The 19,192-nt window shown below is 39.5% G+C and overlaps 1 protein-coding gene across 2 annotated transcripts in view; it reads left to right on the top strand.

Annotated features, from left to right (window-relative positions):
• The window catches only part of adck1 (aarF domain containing kinase 1), a 79,570-nt gene that overhangs the window by 41,524 nt on the left and 18,854 nt on the right, over nt 1-19,192 (top strand). For both annotated transcript variants that reach the window (XM_062397657.1, XM_062397658.1), the window contains 3 exons: nt 12,064-12,222; nt 13,036-13,194; nt 17,556-17,672. In XM_062397657.1, coding sequence (XP_062253641.1) covers nt 12,064-12,222; nt 13,036-13,194; nt 17,556-17,672 — 435 coding nt within the window. The remainder of the gene's footprint in view (nt 1-12,063; nt 12,223-13,035; nt 13,195-17,555; nt 17,673-19,192) is intronic.

The raw sequence follows: 19,192 nt of genomic DNA, 5'->3' as shown, positions 1-19,192 counted from the left end.
CTGTGTATATGCGTCTAACAGAAGAGGAATGATCACAAGATAAAGTCAAATCAGCAAAAAGCCCTAAATGATTACACAAGTCCAAAAAGCGAAATATATGTGTTTAAACTTCAGACACTAGATACCCTTTCCTTTACATCTTTTCTCGCTGCTGTACGTTGTTGCTCTGATGTATAAACAGACAAACACACAAGACGTTTGAGTGATACTTAGGAGGTCAGAGGCTCAATACTGTGTATCATAGACTGGTCAATATGCTTCCACACTACAATGCTTTAAAGGTCTTCATTAATTAAATATCTGTGTCAATACTTCAACTTTCACACAAACGTCAAGGTTCAAATCTAAAGTTTGAATTTAAAATCTAATTTTCCATTCAATTTCTAATTCAGCTCTTTCAAACAACCTTTCAAACAACCTTCACTGTGCCTTTATAGGGTGAGTAGCCTGTAGAAAATATAGATACTGATTAATGTTCACACAAGAGACGACCTCAGACACATAGATCATATCAGTGTAGCCATAGATATAAATATATATAAAGGCTAGATGTCTCATCTGCATTTCCGGTCAACGGAGTCGAACGTCCGCACATTGCGGCCATCTTGCCTCAGGCAGCTCGCCCACCCATAACATTGTGTTGGTAGTGGTAAATGTACTTTTTAAATAAAAAAAAAAAAAATGTATATTTGTAAAGGGAAATCTTGTACCTATATAGAACATTATTCTATTTTTTAGAAAATAACATAATTATTCATAAGTATGCAGTGTCATAACTACATCTCTGACGTTTGTAACAAACCAAACCGTTTAAAAATCGGTTGAGAATTTAGCAAGTTATGGTGATTTTAAAAGTGCGTACCACTACAACACAATGTTATGGTTGGGCGAGCTGCCTGTGGCAAGATGGCCGCCATGTGCCGACGTTCGACTCCGTTGGCCGAGACATCTAGACTTTATATATATCTATGAGTGTAGCAATAAAATAGCAAAAACAAAAGAAATGCCTTTACACTTTTGTTTGAGTTACAAATACAAGAGAGGTGTAGACTCATTTGGAGCCCTTACAATAAATTTTTGAGTCACTTAATGGATATGAACATAAATTTACTCATAAAATGACTGAACACAAAGAGAAAGGTGAGAATTTTACCACTCAAAATCACATGGCTTGCACTTGTCTATCCCAGCAACCAGAGCCTCATCAGTATTTTCCACCTGAAGCTTTTTAATTTGAGCTTTTACAAAAACTGTAGTATGCGCCATATCAGTGTCACTATATTCTCTGATATCATTCAGCTCAGTGTACAACATGAATGTGTAATCAGTGCCTTTGAGAACTCTGATTGTTGGTTACTCAGCTGTTCTGTCTGCCAGCAGCCTCCAGGATTAAAATATTTAAAGAGAAAAACATCCTGTCTCCAGATTTACTTGCACTGATTACTAATAATAGCTAACCTGGATTTACCACAATGTTTGATGTTACTAACTTTATCTTTTCATCATGGAATTTGCTGACAGTAATATAGAATATTAACTTGAAAGAAAGAACAACACTTCAACCTTGACAGGACACTATTTTAAAGAGATTCCTATAGCAAAAGGGCACATTGACCTAAGCAACATTCATTATTATCCAGACTTTTACATCCAGGAAAACATTTAGAATGCCCCCTTCTCACTCGGAAGGCGGTGCAGGTTCTTGTCCAGGCTCTGGTCATCTCACGCCTAGATTACTGTAACTCCCTCCTGGCAGGTCTAGCTGCTAGTGCCATCCGACCTTTGCAGCTCATCCAGAATGCAGCAGTTCAACTGTTTTTTAACCAACCTAAATTCACTCACACTACTCTGCTCCCTTCCCTGGCTACCAGTGGTTGCCCGCATCCGGTTCAAAACACTAGTTCTTGCGTACCATGCTGTGAACGGATCAGGTCCAGTCTACATCCAGGACATGGTCAAATGTTAAACCCCAGCACGCTCACTCCGCTCTGCTTCGGCTAATCGGCTCGTTGCTCCCTCACTGCAAGCTAAACACTCGTCAAAAAACTGTTTGCCTAAACGGTGGAATGAGCTCCCCAACAACATCCGGACATCTGAAAGTTTACACATCTTCCACCGAAAACTAAAAACACACCTCTTCCGACTATACCTTGAATTAAAAAAAAAAGTTTTTGAAACTAACACTTTAGTAGCACTTAAATGGCACTTACTTATAGCACTGTGTAGTTTTGCTTTATTTTGAAGAAATTGTACTTTCTTGAATCTTGTCGTCCTGGGTCTGTACCCTCGGGGTTGAATGCACCTATTGTAAGTCGCTTTGGATAAAAGTGTCAGCTAAATGAAATGTAATGTATTGTTAGGTAATTTAGAAACCAGTGTTGCATGCTTATAGGATGAATATGAGCTCAAATCACAGTGAACCGATATTGCTACTCTGTAATTAAAACCCACTAATACAAATGTATTTTTTTCCTCTCTTTCATTGCTTTTTAATTAGATGTATTTTCATTTTTAAGTTCTTCCTGTATCTGTATGAGACGTCATGATCCTTGAAATTTTTTTGGGTACAGCTTCTCTGTGAACAAAGAAGGCAGCAGAATGAATGAGCCCTCCTCCCTTTTGGAGTGAGGAGAAGAAGTGACACTGATGAACGGTGCCAGGCAGCTCTTGTGCTGGGAAAACAGCCTCAGCATAATTTCAGTTTGACTCACATGCATCTTTCTGAACATATGTAAGCATTTTCTCGAGTAGAGAGTAGCATTTGGTGCCGTGCTGTTTTCGGCACCGTTAATGGTGACGTTTGCATTCCCGCTGTGTATGATTTGGATGGCCTCCCCTTTGTTCTGGCTATCATATCCCCTCTGTAGTAAAAAAGCCGAAAGGCCAGCATGTGCAATATGTCGTTTTTACCACACAGAATCTGTATCCAGGTTGAATATCACACTTCGCTGGGGATGAGCCACAACAGAAGAGAAGCATCATGGGTAGTTGGCGTCTAGACAAGGCAGTGTGGTACGAGTGTCTGTGGATGCTGAGCTTTAGGAAGTGGCAATGACTGCATGGCAATAACACCAAGAGGTGCTTCCCTGCCAAGCAGTTTTCATCCCAATGTCTGAAAACGACTTGGCAAGGTGGCCACAAAGCATCTTAATCTTAATCTTAAAATGTATTAAATAGCCATCAATTTGAAGCCCTTGCATCCTCATCATTATTGTACTAGATAAAACCTTTAACTGTACCAGTTGAGAGTTTACTTAGTTTACAATAGAATGTATAAGAATATTCATATTGAAATGTAACAGTTTGGGCTTTTATTAAATTGTTTATTGGCCTCTAATTGATCGGTCACTCCCAACAATTTCTAGTGCCATGAAAAAGAACAAAAAGAAAATCAGATATGATAGCTTTTTATATTTATATATATATATATATATATATATATACTTGTCTGCATACCCTATATATATATATATATATATATATATATATATATATATATAGGGTATGCAGACAAGTTTAGTTTTCACTGTAACACGTTACAACACGAATAAAGAGCTTCAGGAGATGAAATGCTACTTTAAACAGCTGCTCTTAAAATGCAGATGTGACTTTAAATGCTCACGTTTCAGTTGATCACAGTAAATCTGTTTCTACAGAATAATAATCTGTGTAACATAGTCAAGTCAAATGGGTTGGCGAGTGAAACAACTTTACAAAACATTATATATATCTTACATGGTAGAGCTTATTCTCCAGACACACACAGTCGCATGTCTCAGTTTAAAAGATTCATCATCAAACTCTAACGCTTCTATCTGCTGGGTGGATCGGTTCATGTCGGTGTGTTGGTAATAACTCCTGTATGGTCTCGTAAGCAACAGCATTACTGCTGGTTTCATGCCCGCGGGCTAGCGTAGATAAGCTAACAAGCCAGGTAAAGAGACACGATACCTGCGAATCACTACTAACACATAAATAAAATACTAAACTTTACTTACCACAGAAACACGAGTGCAGACGTCTTTAACTTGTCCGTCAGCAGAACAAGCCGAAAATCAAACCCTATTATTCATATGTGAGTGAAACCCTCTCCACAGACTCAGGTTCTGTTCAATGACGGGGATTTGCCTGTTAGCTCAGGTGAAGCCAATCATTCACTAGCCTAGGAGCTGCAGTCGTCGCGCTGACTGTGATGTCACATAAGAATTACTCATAATTTCAAACCTCTATATCGTTAATACGAGTGAGTTATAAAGAAATTTACTCCCCTCAGAGTTGTCATGAAGGAAGAACCTTGTGATTGAGACTAAAACCGTTTTTTTAACCAGGCTGTAAACAGGTTTAATTCTGCTCTAACGTCTCGCTTTTTAACATGGGAGTCGATGGTAATTGACTCTTTCTTGGAGCCAGCCACTATTGGCCACCCAGTAAACTGCAGCTTTTTACACTTCCGTATGGCCTCATTGCTCAGCTCAGGATGTTGCCCCTTGACTTAATCCAGAGTTTGCCTTTCACAAGTGAAGAATGCAGCACATGATTCTCCTATCAGACGTATTCACAACAACATAGGAATATCTATAGCAAATAGATGAGGGGATGGCATAGCATGCAAGGGTGTCGTCATGTGTTTTACCACTTTTTGATCCTGAGATATTCAAATTCTTCATCTTTTTAGTTTTATGTTTGTTGCAAATTAGAAACATCCTCAACACGCACACGTGGTGAATCACCCTTTGGATCTCCTGCTAGTTTCTTACATGGGCTCAGTTTTGACTAGCCGGCTGGCAGGAGAAGTTCCATAGAAAGTCAAGGGGTATCATTTATAACAGTTGCGTACACACAAAACGGGGCCTGAAACGGGCGTATGCCACTTCTCATGCAAACGTTGGGATTTATAAAAATAAACTTGACAGGAAAATTTGCGTATTTCCACACGATGGGAAAGTGGCGAAGCAGACGTGAGGTGGTGAACTGAAGCCAGATTATTGATCCACTTCATCATTTACATTAAAACCAACAGCTTAGTTTTGATTTGTAAAATATATAAAAACAATTTACAGCAAATTTTGTTAAGATTCAATTAAACAGCGGAATTACAGAGCCAAGTCATTAATAGTTTTTAATAATATCTTCTAACACTGTGCATGTATCATCAAATCACTGCAGTGAATGTGACTGTGCCATCAGGCGCACAGAGCGCACAGAGTGCTCAGAAGATCAATTACAAGAAATGAAGAGACATTCCAAAAAATATCCCTGAGTGGAGGTTAGGATCCACTGATGTGAGGGAATCGATCCGATGCTCTGAATAAGGGTTTGTCAAACTTTTGCAAGCTGGGCAGATAGATAGATAGATAGATAGATAGATAGATAGCATATTGTTATTGATAGGCCTGACATGTCAAGGTTAGGCTATTGTTATTGTTAGGCCCATACAGACAATTATTATTACTATTTTACTATTTATTATTATTATTATTGTTATTATTATTATTATTATGATCAGTAGTAGTAGGCCTATGAGTAGGCTATTAATATTAGCAGCTATGTGAGCCTGTATGCTTTCTTATTATAATAATCATCATTATTATCACCATCATCATTATATTATTATTATTATAATTAATGATAATCAACCAATTATTATTAGTGTAACGGATTGAGTTTATGTTTATGTGCGTTTTTGACGTTGTTCAGTAAAACACTGTGTTCAAGGAGTGTATAGTGATATCCTGGGGTCAGTAAAGGGGTCAAGGATGGGACATGTGATTGTTTGGACCAATAGGATGGGGTTTGTTTGGGGAAGACAGTCTCTCATTGGCTGGTTGTGTGGATGAGCGGGAGTCAATGAGGAAGTGAAGGTTGTTGTGGTGTACGAGTGACGCAGGAGATGGAACTACACCTGTTAGTGTAAATGTTAATAAAAAGTTGTTAACCGACGAAGGAGTTCCTTGTCCTGTGTAAGTGATGACGCTACATTGGTGTCAGAAGTAAAAAAAAAAGCGGATTCCGCTACGAGCTCAGAGCGACCTACGATGACTTTAAAAAAGATCAAACAAGAAGCCGACCGTCCGGATTCTAACAGCGCGGACGCCCTGACACACGCGGGCAGAGTATGTCCACCGGCAGACGCGCCCGACTCATGCAGGGGCCCGACGGAAGGCACCCCTTCCCGTGAAGGAAGAAGTGGAAGTGTGAGGAGGCAGGAGGAACGACGACCTCAGTATTCAATTGGCTCAGGCACCGAAATGAAGCACTGAAATCTGCGTTACATTTCGATCCGGGTAGGTACCGGTTGTATTTGAACCGGTGCCATATTGGAACCGGTTCTCGGTACCCAACCCTAATTATTATGACCTTTCAAGATACAAAAGAATACTTAATTCAACTTCACTGCAGGCCCAAGCAAACAGTGCATTAAATAAAAATGAAAAATAAATAATAGTTGTTTAGCTATTAAACTCAACCACAGGCCTGGTTGAAGTAAATGGACCCATGCAGTATGTACAGTGGTGTATAAAGTACTTGAAAGCCATACTTGAGTAAAAGTACAGATATCTTACTTGAAAGTGACTTCGGTAAAAAAAAAGTCACCCGTCAGAAAATGACTTGAGTAAAAGTCTGAAGTTAGCTCATATTAAATGTACTTAAGTATTAATAGTATCTGGTGTTGAAATTTACTTAAGTATCAAAAGTAAAGGTACAAGTATAAAAATAAAAAATGAAAGTGACTTTTATAGTCTATACAGACACAAAACTACCCAAAATAAATTTATTTCAACTGGCTGAAAACTATATGCATATAACGTATAATTTTACAAATTTTGAACCCTAGATATTGAGGTTCAAATAGTAGACCAGTGCATCTGAACTTCTAGAGACAACAAAGAATCAACACAACAGAATAAACAATTGCCTCTTGTGTCTGCCTAAGAACATTAATAAACCACAGTATAACCACTAAAACATTCTGTAAATATCACTAAACCTGGACCTTTCATCAGTAGCAGGGGTGATACACAATGCCCCTTCTGATAACTCAGCAAAGGGAAACAAGTTCTAGGCACACAAAATAAGAAAGTTTCTCTTTTGTTAACAGCTGCACTTTGCTAGTACAAAGAAGAAAAACTCAATGGACATAGTCTTGTTTTGCTGCCAAAATTTCAGAACGAATAATAAAGACTGAACTGAACCGAGCTCCTGCAGGAGCCCCTGGATCATTATAAAGGGAATAAATGGGTGGGGAATGTGCTGGTGTTGATTAAGTCCCTCCTCTTTGTACACACATCGCTATTCCTCATTGGATGGTTTAGTGAGGTCCTTGAATCGGCCCCGCCAGAGTCGGAGCGCCGAGAAGACGATCAAACTGGACTCTAGAGGAAGTCAAACTCGTAACAGGGTTCCTGATGGTGAACCTGCGGAGGGATCATTACCGGTACAGCGTGCTTGTCCCCGGTCAACCAAGGCAGCCTGACCGACCTCGGGATGCTGGGGTCTCGCGTGATTGGGGTCTCGCGCCCCCCCTCACGCCGCCGGACCTGCACATCTCCTGAGGCAGCGGGCACGCGAGTGAGCGAGAGAGAGAGAGGTGCGCCGTGCATACAGGCGCACGTTGCGCCAACCTCCGCTGCTCAAGTAACGAGACAGTTTTGAGAATGTAAGAAGTAGAAAGTATAGTCTCCAAATGTAGCGAGTAAAAGTAAAAAGTCGTCAGGAAAATAAATACTCAAGTAAAGTACAGAAATGTGTCAAATCTACTCAAGTACAGGAAAGAAGTATTTGTACTTCGTTACCTCCCACCACTGAGTATGTATTTCCACAGATTTCTTCTTTATTATCAGACCCTGAGCCTCACATTGGAACGCTTGGATAGGGACAATAGGGATTTTTGGAGTTGAGACTTTGATTTCCTCTCACCAGTAAAGTAATCTCTCTCATTGCTTGTTGTCTGTGTTGTACTGATTTATGTTTTTTCAGCTGGGGCTGCTGCCAGCCGCGCGCATTCCAAAGTGGCCACCTTGCTGCAGACACCGATGTGTTGCCATCCAACTGTGATGCCTCAGGGGCCACTTTATTTGTGCCATAACTCATTTCAGGGAACGTATGTCACTGTGGGTCTCCCCTCTGGGACTTGGGCCCACACGCATACATTACCATGTTTATTAACTCACACAGCTACAATCACAAACACTGCATGACAAGAGGTTTGGCTGTTAGTGCCAACATTTTTTGAAAATATTATGCAAAAACTATCCAAACATTTCAGTATGTTTCTCAGATTTTCAATGTTGCTTAGAGTGACAGCTCCATCTGAGAAATTACACCTTTCCTTAACCCATGAAAGTACACTCTGCATGTCAAGTCCCATTGGGTGCTCATCATCAGAGAGGGAGGAAACTGGTGGGTGTAGACAATTTCATTCCATTTAGCATATTTGCTAAATGAATAACTCAGCTGTTCCCACACAGGATCCCTTGCCACTTGCATAATTTATGATCTGATGGCATCTCCAAGAGGGCTCATGTTCAGCCTTTACTTGATCGGCCAACATCATGTTCAAATTAGCCCATTTTTCATGATTCACCAGGTACTAACAACAGGGGAATTCCCCCCAATGGGTTTTTAGATTTGACTGTCTAAAGACAACCAGAACTTATAGATTGTTATACATTAATTTAATATGTAAATAATTCTGAATGTTTACAGTAAATTTCAAACCTGTTGGTTTTTATGGAAGGTAACGGCCCGCTACATTCGTTTACCTCTGAATGACGTTAACTCCCTTTAACTCACACATCAGCGTTGTTGTTTTCTACTAGAAGAGTCAAAGTGGAATTTTAAGTCATTTTTTAACAATGACCTTTAAGATCTTGGATGTTCTTAAAGGTTCATTGTTCAATTTAGTGACACCTAGTGGTGAGGTTGCATGTTGCAGGTAAATACCCCTCAACTCAACCTCCCCTTCCAAACATGTGAACCTGTGGTTGCCCTCAGTTGTCATAACAACTCAAAAGATGTTTAGTTTTTCCTGTTTAGGCTACTAAAAGAAACATGGGGGGGCTCCATAGAGAGAACCCACTCCTGATGTAAATATAAAGTATTTAAATATAAAGGGCCAATTATAGGGTAATGAAAACAACAATTTGTACAATTTAGATGGAACACACTGAAAGCATCACTGGATCTTAATTATCTTCGAATCTTCCACTACTGTCCGAGAAACATGGATTTTTTTAATGTAAAATTGCTTTTAAAATGTGCTCACATGTGTCTGTTTGTTTTGGATAATTAAGCTCCTTATACAAACCTTCAGAACCATAAACACTAAAGAAATCCTAACCGGGGGAGCAGACTGCAATGATGGCATTAGTGATGAGGAGAACTCCCATGACCTCAGGCTACTTCACAAAGTCACATAATTTATTAATATTTTGATTGAGAGACTGCTTGTGGCAGAACCTGCATTTATATATCATGATATGACTGGCATATCTTTGATGATCAACATTTCAATCATGTTTTAGAGAGGTTAGAAGAATTTCAGCTTGAACAGATGCTGAAAGGCCACTGAAAAGTAAATGTTCTTCATTTAGCCTTTGTAAAAGTGATGAAATATTGAACATCAATAACAAGCCTTAATATCATAGGAATCTGTTTAATTTGTGTTTGCTTGTAGAAAATTGAGGGCCTGAGTTATATAGACACAAATCAATTTGAACTGGTGTCTTTTATGAGAGCAAACATTTTATTCAATACAATACAAATTTAATAATGACATTCACCAGTTTTAAATACTTTGGCTTTTAACTATTCAAGACAGACTTTTGCTGTTTTTTTTTTGTTGTTTGCTGAAAGCCAAAGGTTTGTGGAAGCATGCAAAACTGACCAATTGACCCCTGTATAAGACACTTTGTGATGAGGACGGCTTCCTAGAGCTCAGATTTGTCTGTGCAGGTTTGTCTGGTAAAAGCACTGTTGGGTCTGAGAATAACACTAAATACTTAAAGTGCATAAAGATGTGTGGGCCTAAGTAGAAGCGGTGTTCTTTAAGCTGCACACCACCTTTTTTTCAGTTAACAGGTTTGTATCCATGAGGCAGGGCCGCTTCAGGCTGCTGAGGAGGTTCCAGAGCATACAATAAGTCTCTTGTAATGACTCCAGGTCCCTTGGGAAGCCTCTTTAACCTTCAAACCCACACACTAATTAATGTGTGTGCGTGTTCTGTGTCCACAGGGCTAAGTGGAAGCTAATGAGGGACTACCTCTGCTCAAGGGGCACACTACGAGATGCTAAATGTTAAGCAGATTTGTAAAAAGGGCGTGGGGGAGATCATATCAAGATGCAAAACAGAAACGGCATATTTACAGTAGAGGCATCAAACCCTGCGCCCAAATCTGTACGACAACAGTCATTGTCACAACTGATCTTGTAAAAGAACTGACTTTAGTGGTCCTTGTTATTGGTAGCTGGGTAGTGTGGGGATTTTAAATTTTAGCTTCTCTGTGTTTGTGTGTGTGTGTGAAGATGTTTATGGCACTGTACTCTAAACAAAAGAAAGGAGGGTGGGGGCAGGAGCAGTTTGGGCCAGATATATGGCCTTCACACAATAATTTATAATAACCGTTGCTGCTTGTTGTTAATCTTGAAGTTAGTTACAATGTGTGTGTGTCACATCGCTGGTCAGTCTCACACCTGTCTTGAAAAAAGGTCTGATAAGGCCTGTGGGAGACTGTGAATCTGTACCATTCAATACACTGTACTTTAGCTTGTTCTTATACCTAACTTTTCATATTAAATCCTATATATATTCAATCAACATCAAACAGAGTTTTAACCAGCGCCCCAGCTTCAGGACGGAAGATATAAAGGCCTTGTTTTGGTTTGGAGGAATGCGAATGTTTACACAAACAGAACATACAGCCGATAGAGCAGGAACACAATATTCTTTACTCCAATGAACAACAAAATCGACCCACAAGGCATCAGCTGTGTCAAGGCTTGTTTCCCAGCAACTATCAGAGGAGGAGCGAAATGGAGTGGCCCCTCATCACTTCCTGATTCCAATGTCAAGAGGGTGGACTACGCCTGCGCACCATCGAGGAAGAACCAAGTCTCGACTCCCCTTCATTATTGACCAATCAAATTATACCTACTGTTATAAAATATTTTAAACGCCTTCTGTTCAGCGGGACTCGTAACTGTTCGTTGCTGCTAGACTGCCAGGGTTTTACTTTGGGTGCCCAATGCGTTACTGTACATTTCATACCTTTTCATTGCTTCTTAATAAATACTTGATTGAACCAAACCAAGACCGGCTCTTCTCGTAATTTAGTATAAACGAAAACCGACGACCGTAGCCCCGACATTCATATTCGACTAAAAACAAGGTCATTTACAACATGTTTTAAACTTTAAAACTTTTTTAAAGCTCTATTTTGATGTGTAAAAAGAGACCATCTTTCACCATGGAGGAGAAACCTCCCGATTGGTCATCAAATTATGTTTAATCACTATTGAAACTGGTGGAAAAACGCCTTGTCTTCTGTTTCTCTCTGAAGTTGAGGTAAATAAAGTCAGTATTTGAGACTTCACTTGTCAGTTAACATTCATCTCTCCATCCATCATTGTTGTGACTCTATTTCGTCCTCTACCTCACATTAACTGCCTCCTCTCGGTCTCAGTCTTTTTTACAGTTCAATAGTGTCAAACATAAGCATCATACCAACCATCAGGATAACTTCATTGCACATTGCATTTACTTCATCCTGGGTTTGTTGTGTTGCCACCATGACATAAAAAATAAAATACTTTGCCAATGCAAAAAAAAGAATGAATCTAATTTACTGTATATCTACATGTACACATCTCTTCTTTGAATGTGTTCTGCCTCCTTCAGTTTTAATTTATACAGTAACTTGTAAATGGAGATGATCAGATTGATGATCACATTCTTCTCCCACTCCCAAGCCCTTTTTTTCCTGTCTTCTTTATCATTATCTGTACCTCATTTATACTCTGCTCTCTCCCACTCCTTTCTTCCCCATCCCTATCTCTGTCCTGCAGCTGTCCGAGTTATTTGTCTCCTTTGAGGAGAAGCCTCAGGGTGCAGCCTCCTTAGCTCAGGTCCACAAGGCAGTGCTTCATGATGGGAGGACAGTGGCTGTCAAGGTCCAACACCCAAAAGTCCAGAGACAAAGCTCCAAGGACATAGTGGTGATGGAGGTGAGGACGTTTCTGTTAAACCTCTTTGAAATAAGTGAAGAAGTGTTTCTTTGGCTCAGAGTTCTTAGACACAGACTAGTGATATACTGACCTTAAACCACTGATACCTGTTGCTCTATGCAAATGCAAGAAAAAAAATGAAATCAGAAAAAAAGGAAATATAGACATCCTATTGGGTTGTGATGTTCAAAGTTACAATTTTAGTAGTTGCACTTTAGCAGAGCAGCAGCAGCAACTTCAGTCCTTCTTTTATCTCTGCGTGGGATGCATTCAGAGACCAATTGAGTGTAGGTCACCCATGTTTGGCATTGTTCCTAACCCAAAACAAAATACATTAAGTGGGTAAAGAAAATTAAAAAACTCAAATTTAAAGACACCATTTTGGTCTATTAACATCTATCTAGTGTAGAGCTGTTTTTACAGAAGCTTCTGTATTCAAACTTGACTTGGCCAGTAATACTGTTATAAACTGGTAGCTGTTAGCAGGATACACTGTAACCTCACTGAGCCCTTTATTAAGAATACCTGCACCAGCTTATTCATACAAAAAAATATTGTAGTAACAATGAAATGCAGAAAATTCATTAAGTGTCTCTGGGATGTGGTAGAACAGGAGACTGGGAGCTTTAAGGTGCAAATGACTATTCTACAGAAATAATGCGATACATCATTTCAACATGGAGCAAATCAATAGAGCAAAGTTTCCAACATGTTGTGGAACCACTGATAGAATTAGTGTGATGTTCCTAATAAAGTGCATCTTTTATTTTAACTTGACAGCATGACTGTATAATAATATTTTGTAATTTGAAGGTATTGTTGAGGGCAGTCAATAAGGTCTTCCCTGACTTTGCCTTCATGTGGTTGGTGGAAGAGGCCAAGAAGAACATGCCACTGGAGCTGGACTTCCTTAATGAGGGACACAATGCAGAGAGGGTGGCCAGAATGCTGGCCCACTACCCCTTCCTCAAGGTAAACACATACAATAACTTATCAGAATCTGTTTTTTCCGGTAGGCTTCTTTTTCTATCGAAAAGCCTCTAGAGTTCAAGACATTCTATTTTTGACCGGTTTGGCATTATCTCTGCAGACATGCTAGTAAACAGTGGGTAATAATCTGAGACGGTCTGATTTAATTTAGGGCATGTCTATTCAGAATTGTCCTCCATGCAGTTACTTTGTGCAGTTAATAGAGGTCATACTTTTTGACTGTGTATGACAGGATCCTCTGTACCGCCTGTAGGCTCATCCTGAATTGTAATAGCAGGGTTAGCAGAACAACACAAATCATGCTTCCTTTACTAGGCATAGTTGGACTTTATTTCCATTATCATTTAATTTCCTTTCGTGCTTTTTCTTAATACATCTCTTTGAGAATTTTATTAGCTCTGCTGAATGTGACATAGATTTCTCTTTCCAGCTGCCTTTCTTTGTTCCACGTTCAAATCCAGACAGTTAAGACTAATTTAGTTTTTTTTCTCCTGTCTTTTTATCAGCTCTTTTTAATTCTAAAAGTGGTATATGCGAGAGACGTACTACTTGGTACAATGACAGACAAATTGTCCAAAAGCCTTCTTGTACACCCAGAAAACTAATTTTTGTTTTTTACGAAATAATATAACTGTTTAATATAAGTTTTGTCCGGCAATCAATTCGAAGAAAACATAAATATTTGTATATATTGTTATCATTATTAATGTTATATTTTTGAATAACATATCTCAGGGAGACACCTTGCACTATAGCAAGAATTGAACACAGTGAGGACAGCAAAAAGAGCACCAAAGACAGGCTGAGGATAGGACATACCAGACTCAATAATACACTGCACTTAATAAACAGACATCCAACAGGTTTATGCAATTGTTGCCAAATAGAGGATGTGTCACTGACTCTTCTTTTTAAACAGAATATTAGAGAAGGAGAAAAGCTGAAGAGGGGAATTGCAAAGCATGGAGTTGAAGAACTGAGCTTGGAAAAAGTATAACTGCAAACAGTTACAATGTAACTTAATTCTTATTCTGATCTAATCCGTCTTTTTTGTAAGATACACAGAGTTTGAGAGGAACAGTAGCCTGCCGTGTCATTCTCATAATTCTAGTCAGAATACGAGTCTGATACTGCTCCATTGGGCTGTGATTATGGGGCGTGTTTCGACAGACCCGGGAAAAAAAAGGCCTCTTCGCTCAATTGGATAGACCTACAACCAATCAGAGCAACTTAGTATGTGACGCATGTTAAGCGACGCATAGTTGTTGTAAACAGAACTCAAGCGAACTTACATCGACACCTATGATACTATGTTTACAACATTTGATTCATATCACGACATTGTGAGTTGTTTACTAAGTCAGACAGTCAAGACTTTCTCTTACCATTTGTAAGTTAGATGAAATTCATCCACGATGATACCTATTACGCCGGGTTGACACCGGACGCGTAAGCGACGCCAAAGCGGGACGTAAGCGCTAACCCCTAGCACGCCGGCGCTTGGCTGTTCTCACCGGACTCTGAAGCACACAACAGCACTAATAATATCACCCTTAGATCCAGTAGTATAAAAGCATATACTTAATTGTTGCTCCAACATTAAGCAACAGCGTCCCAACATTTGTCTTTTTTGGTGTTATCTTTATACAACATGTTCCGAGGATCATACAACTCACTGTACTTCGCCACTTTAATTATTAATTTAATGTCATCCATGTTGAAGAACTTCTCCGCTATTTGCTACACTAAATGTCGGGTATCAAGGGTAAATTACATATTCTCCAGTCAAGTCTGTGTGGAGAATACAACCCCCTCTCTCTCCTTTTTATCTTTATGACTGCTTGTGTGGCTGTAGTGGATGGGCAGAGGGGGACATATCGTTTAACATCATTTTTCAGTGTGTTTCCTGGCGCGATACGCTCGCAAAAAATAGACTCGACGCCGAAACGATCGCTGGACGGTGCTAGGCAGCCTTGGCGCAGCGCGCCGCTTCAGCCTCCGGTGTGACCCGCACAAACGTTTAACATGGGAGTGGATGGGAGCCAGCTGTTAATTAAGGCTTGGCGCTGCACTTACGTGGCGCTTTGGCGTCGCTTCAGCGTCCGGTGTGAACCCGGTGTTACGTTGGCTTGAAAAACATCGGAGCCTAGCATGTCCCTCCACTTCTTGTTCAACAGCTAGGATTCCGGGGTTCCGAAAAGGAGCTGGCAACGACCGCTGGTAATGTCCACCTCGTCGTGCACGCTGAGTTGCATCGCCATGATGCCCATATCTTTGGTGACGTGGTTGATTACGTTACTGTTGATCATCTGTCCATCATCGTATAAAGCCCGCCCTGACAATTTGATTGGTCCGAACAGATTCTGTTCTGGCATAGTTTCTCCCCAACGGACCAATGCCAGACCAAACTTCCCGACCTCAAATGTTGTGGGCGGGGCTAAGTTCATCTGGCATCCAGGCTAAAGGAACAGACTAAGGAGTGCTGGTCTGTATGGATTAGCCTAGCATGTAGCCCAGCTTGCTTCCTCTGGTTCTGTTTCCTCTCTCTCCGGCCTAAACATAGGCTTTTCCAGCCTGATTGTCGAAAATCATTGCTCTTATCTCGCAGGTAATCCGAACCGGACCATAGACATTAAGAAATTTAATATGAAAAGTTTTTTGTAAAAATCTATTTTCTCCCTGATTGTATCATTTGCTGTTGTAGTTCATAAAGAGGCATCAATATTGAGATAATACCGTTTCATAACCAGTTAAAAGTTCCTTGTAATGGCTTGAATATAACATGCTTTTGATATTAAGCTTTTTCTAAATATATTATATATATATTTGCTATTTCATGAAATACCCACCGGAAAGTTTTGTGCATTAGCATACTCTTTGCTATTGAAAATTGATAAAGATTAGTGAGCTTGATTTATAATTTGTTTTGTTTACTTATTGTTTTATTAAAAAACGTACAATAACGGTATAGCGCTAATGTTGTAATAGCGGCCATTTTGATTTAACATATATATTTATTATGTAAGTATGTAGGTAATAAGTATAAACACCACATTCTTTCATCTCTCTCCGCTCCGCATTCCTCATTTCAGTCAACAGTTTGTCCAAGCGCATTAAACATTGACATTTACCATGGACTCATGCAGACACACACACACACACACACACACACACACACACACACCCTATTCATCACTACTCCAGTAACCCCTATATCCTCATTACATTATCATACAGATCACTTTAAAGGGATATTTCAGCGAAAAATTTAAGTTCACACATTATCTATTCACCACTTTGCCGATGGAGGGGTGGGTAAAGTGTTTGAGTCCACACAACTTCTGGAGTCTCAGGAGTAAAAAGCGGGAATCCAACACAATTTAAATAATTGGTAACCTCTTCTGGGCGGCTGTGGCTGAGGGGTAGAGTGGTCGTCCTCCAACCTGAAGGTCGGCGGTTCGATCCCCAGTCTGACCCATCTGCATGCCAAAGTTTCCTTGGGTAAGATGCTGAACCCCGAATGGCCCCCCATAGAATATAAAGTGCTGCAAAAAGATTGTATGAATGTGTGTGTGAATGGGTGAATGTAAAACTGTACTGTAAAGAGCTTTGAGTGGTCCTCAAGACTAGATAAGCACTATATAAATACAAAACCATTTACCATTCTTCAGACGTAACAAAATAACAGATAAAACATAACACACCTCCATACTGCTCGTTCGGTGAAACCAATTTGTTCATTAGTCCCAACATTCAAATTCGATTTAAACGTTTTTACATTTACATTTTGTTTTAAGCCTAAATGTCCTCTGATTTCCTCATTGGAGGCGCACACACTATCGCCGAAGGGCACAGGCTGAGTGCGCATTCATGTGGCTATGTCTCCTGGCATCTCCACTTCCTGTAGTATACTTTAAGGCTTAAAGCATGGTGTAAATTACCTTATTTTGAGTAGAATATGAATGTCGGGACTTGCATACACTTGGATGACACCACATGAGTAGTAAGGAGGCATGTTATATATTTTTTCTGTTTCATTACGTCTGTAGAAGGGGTTACTTTGGCTGCAGCACTGTACCGCTGAGACTCCTAAAGTGTACCCCTGAGACTCACCCAGCCCTCCATCGGAATAGTGGTGAGTAGATAATGATTATTTTTCTGTGAACCACCCTTTTAACTGCATCATGTTCTGTCCGTATGTCCTTTCATCACGTTCATATACCTGTGCCTTATCTATCTTGTATGTTACTTTCTGTTCTCACCATCTCACAAATAAAATTTACAAAATTAAAAGTAATAGTTTGAAAAACATCTCCCCCTCATCCCTACCTTTCCAACCAAAGGTTCCCACAATCCACTGGGATCTGTCAACAAAGAGGATCCTGACCATGGACTTTGCTGAGGGCGGCCAGGTCAACGACAAAGACTACATGAAGAGACACTGCATCAACGTCAATGAGGTACTGCCTGCTGCTCTGCCTTTTACCTGTAAGGCAGCGTGTATGTGCACAGGTTAAGCAAACAAATAGATTATTGACCGGAATTACTGATTGTTAGACACACAGCGGACACATTGCTGGATGTCAACAGAGCGTTAATGTGTCGTTAATTTTAACCATATTTTCAGTAAATCGACAAAAGAAAAATATGAAATTGCTGTGTTTGTTATCATCCACTACTCTTTTTTACTCTGCAAATGTAACAAGTTTATTCATGAAATAATAATAAGCTGTAGGTGGATCATTCTTCAGTTAGGTACCATCTATTGCAGTCATAGGTTGAAGTAGAGGGTCCAACAAGATGCCAGTTAAATTATATCAAAAGAGCAACAATCAAAGTTTAATGGAATCAAATGAATAATCATGAATGTATTAACATGATGGACAGCTTGGTAACAGTGAAAAAATGTGTTTGTTTCTTGTGTTAATTCAAGGAAAATTAAATCTCATAGCTTTACACACTAATCTGCAGCCATTTTTCATCTCACCTTGAGCAAAACTACATTTGAAGTCATATGGTTTCTGTTTGTCATAATCTAGTTGCTAAATTGCACTACACCTTTGATTGCTACACCAACTGTTCCTACTCTAGCAAACAAAAAAACATTTTTGTAAAACTTCGTCTTCATACCTTTGCACTGCTCACAGCCAGTGGCTGGCGCCATTATGTTTCCGGTTGTCCCATTCTTGTGAACAGGATATCTCAAGAAGGCCTTGAGGGAATTTCTTCAAGTTTAGTACAAGTATTCACTTGGACTCAAGGATGAACTGACTAGATTTTGGTAGTTGTTAAAGGAATAGTTCATAGGTAAGGTCACAGTGCCCTCACAAAGCAAATGTTTTATCTTGTAAACGTGATATCTTTTTACGATCTCAAGACATCCGCAAACATTCACTTGGACTCAAGGATTAGCTCCCTTGATTTTGGAAGACAAATGTCAAAGGTCATGAACACAAAGGCCTCTAGAACTTTGTTTATGTTTTTGTTTACCTTACGTCCTTGGAATGGGATAGGACTGTCCATACGGAATTTCACTACACCTGGTGCAATTAGCTTGGACTTGACTGGGTGAATTTCGGTGCTCAAAGGTGCTCAAACCTTGGACTCAAAGATTGAAACAAACAAAACAACAAAACTCTCACCACAAACAAATTATTAATTATTTGCATTTAATAATCCGAGCAGTTACAATAATCATTCAGAATCAGCAGGGGAGATATGATGAAACACACTGTGACAGGATGGATAGAATAATAGTGTAGATAAGAGACACTTGACAATGGCACAGATTTTTGTTATATACTTTCAATGATCAAGTTTGCATTTCATATCACAAACGTGAGGATTAAACAAATCTTCATAAAAACATTAACTGTGTTATGTATAATGGATTTCTGAATAGTTGTACAGCTGTTTTTTATTATTCCATTAAGAAGTTTTCCTCTAAAAAGTATTTTAAAACCTGAGCATTGTTTGTAAT

This window comes from Platichthys flesus, chromosome 10 (genome assembly GCF_949316205.1).
Source record: "Platichthys flesus chromosome 10, fPlaFle2.1, whole genome shotgun sequence".
Classification (NCBI taxonomy): domain Eukaryota; kingdom Metazoa; phylum Chordata; class Actinopteri; order Pleuronectiformes; family Pleuronectidae; genus Platichthys; species Platichthys flesus.
The sequence above is the reverse complement of the archived record's forward strand: the minus strand, read 5'-3'. Positions and strand labels throughout refer to the sequence as shown.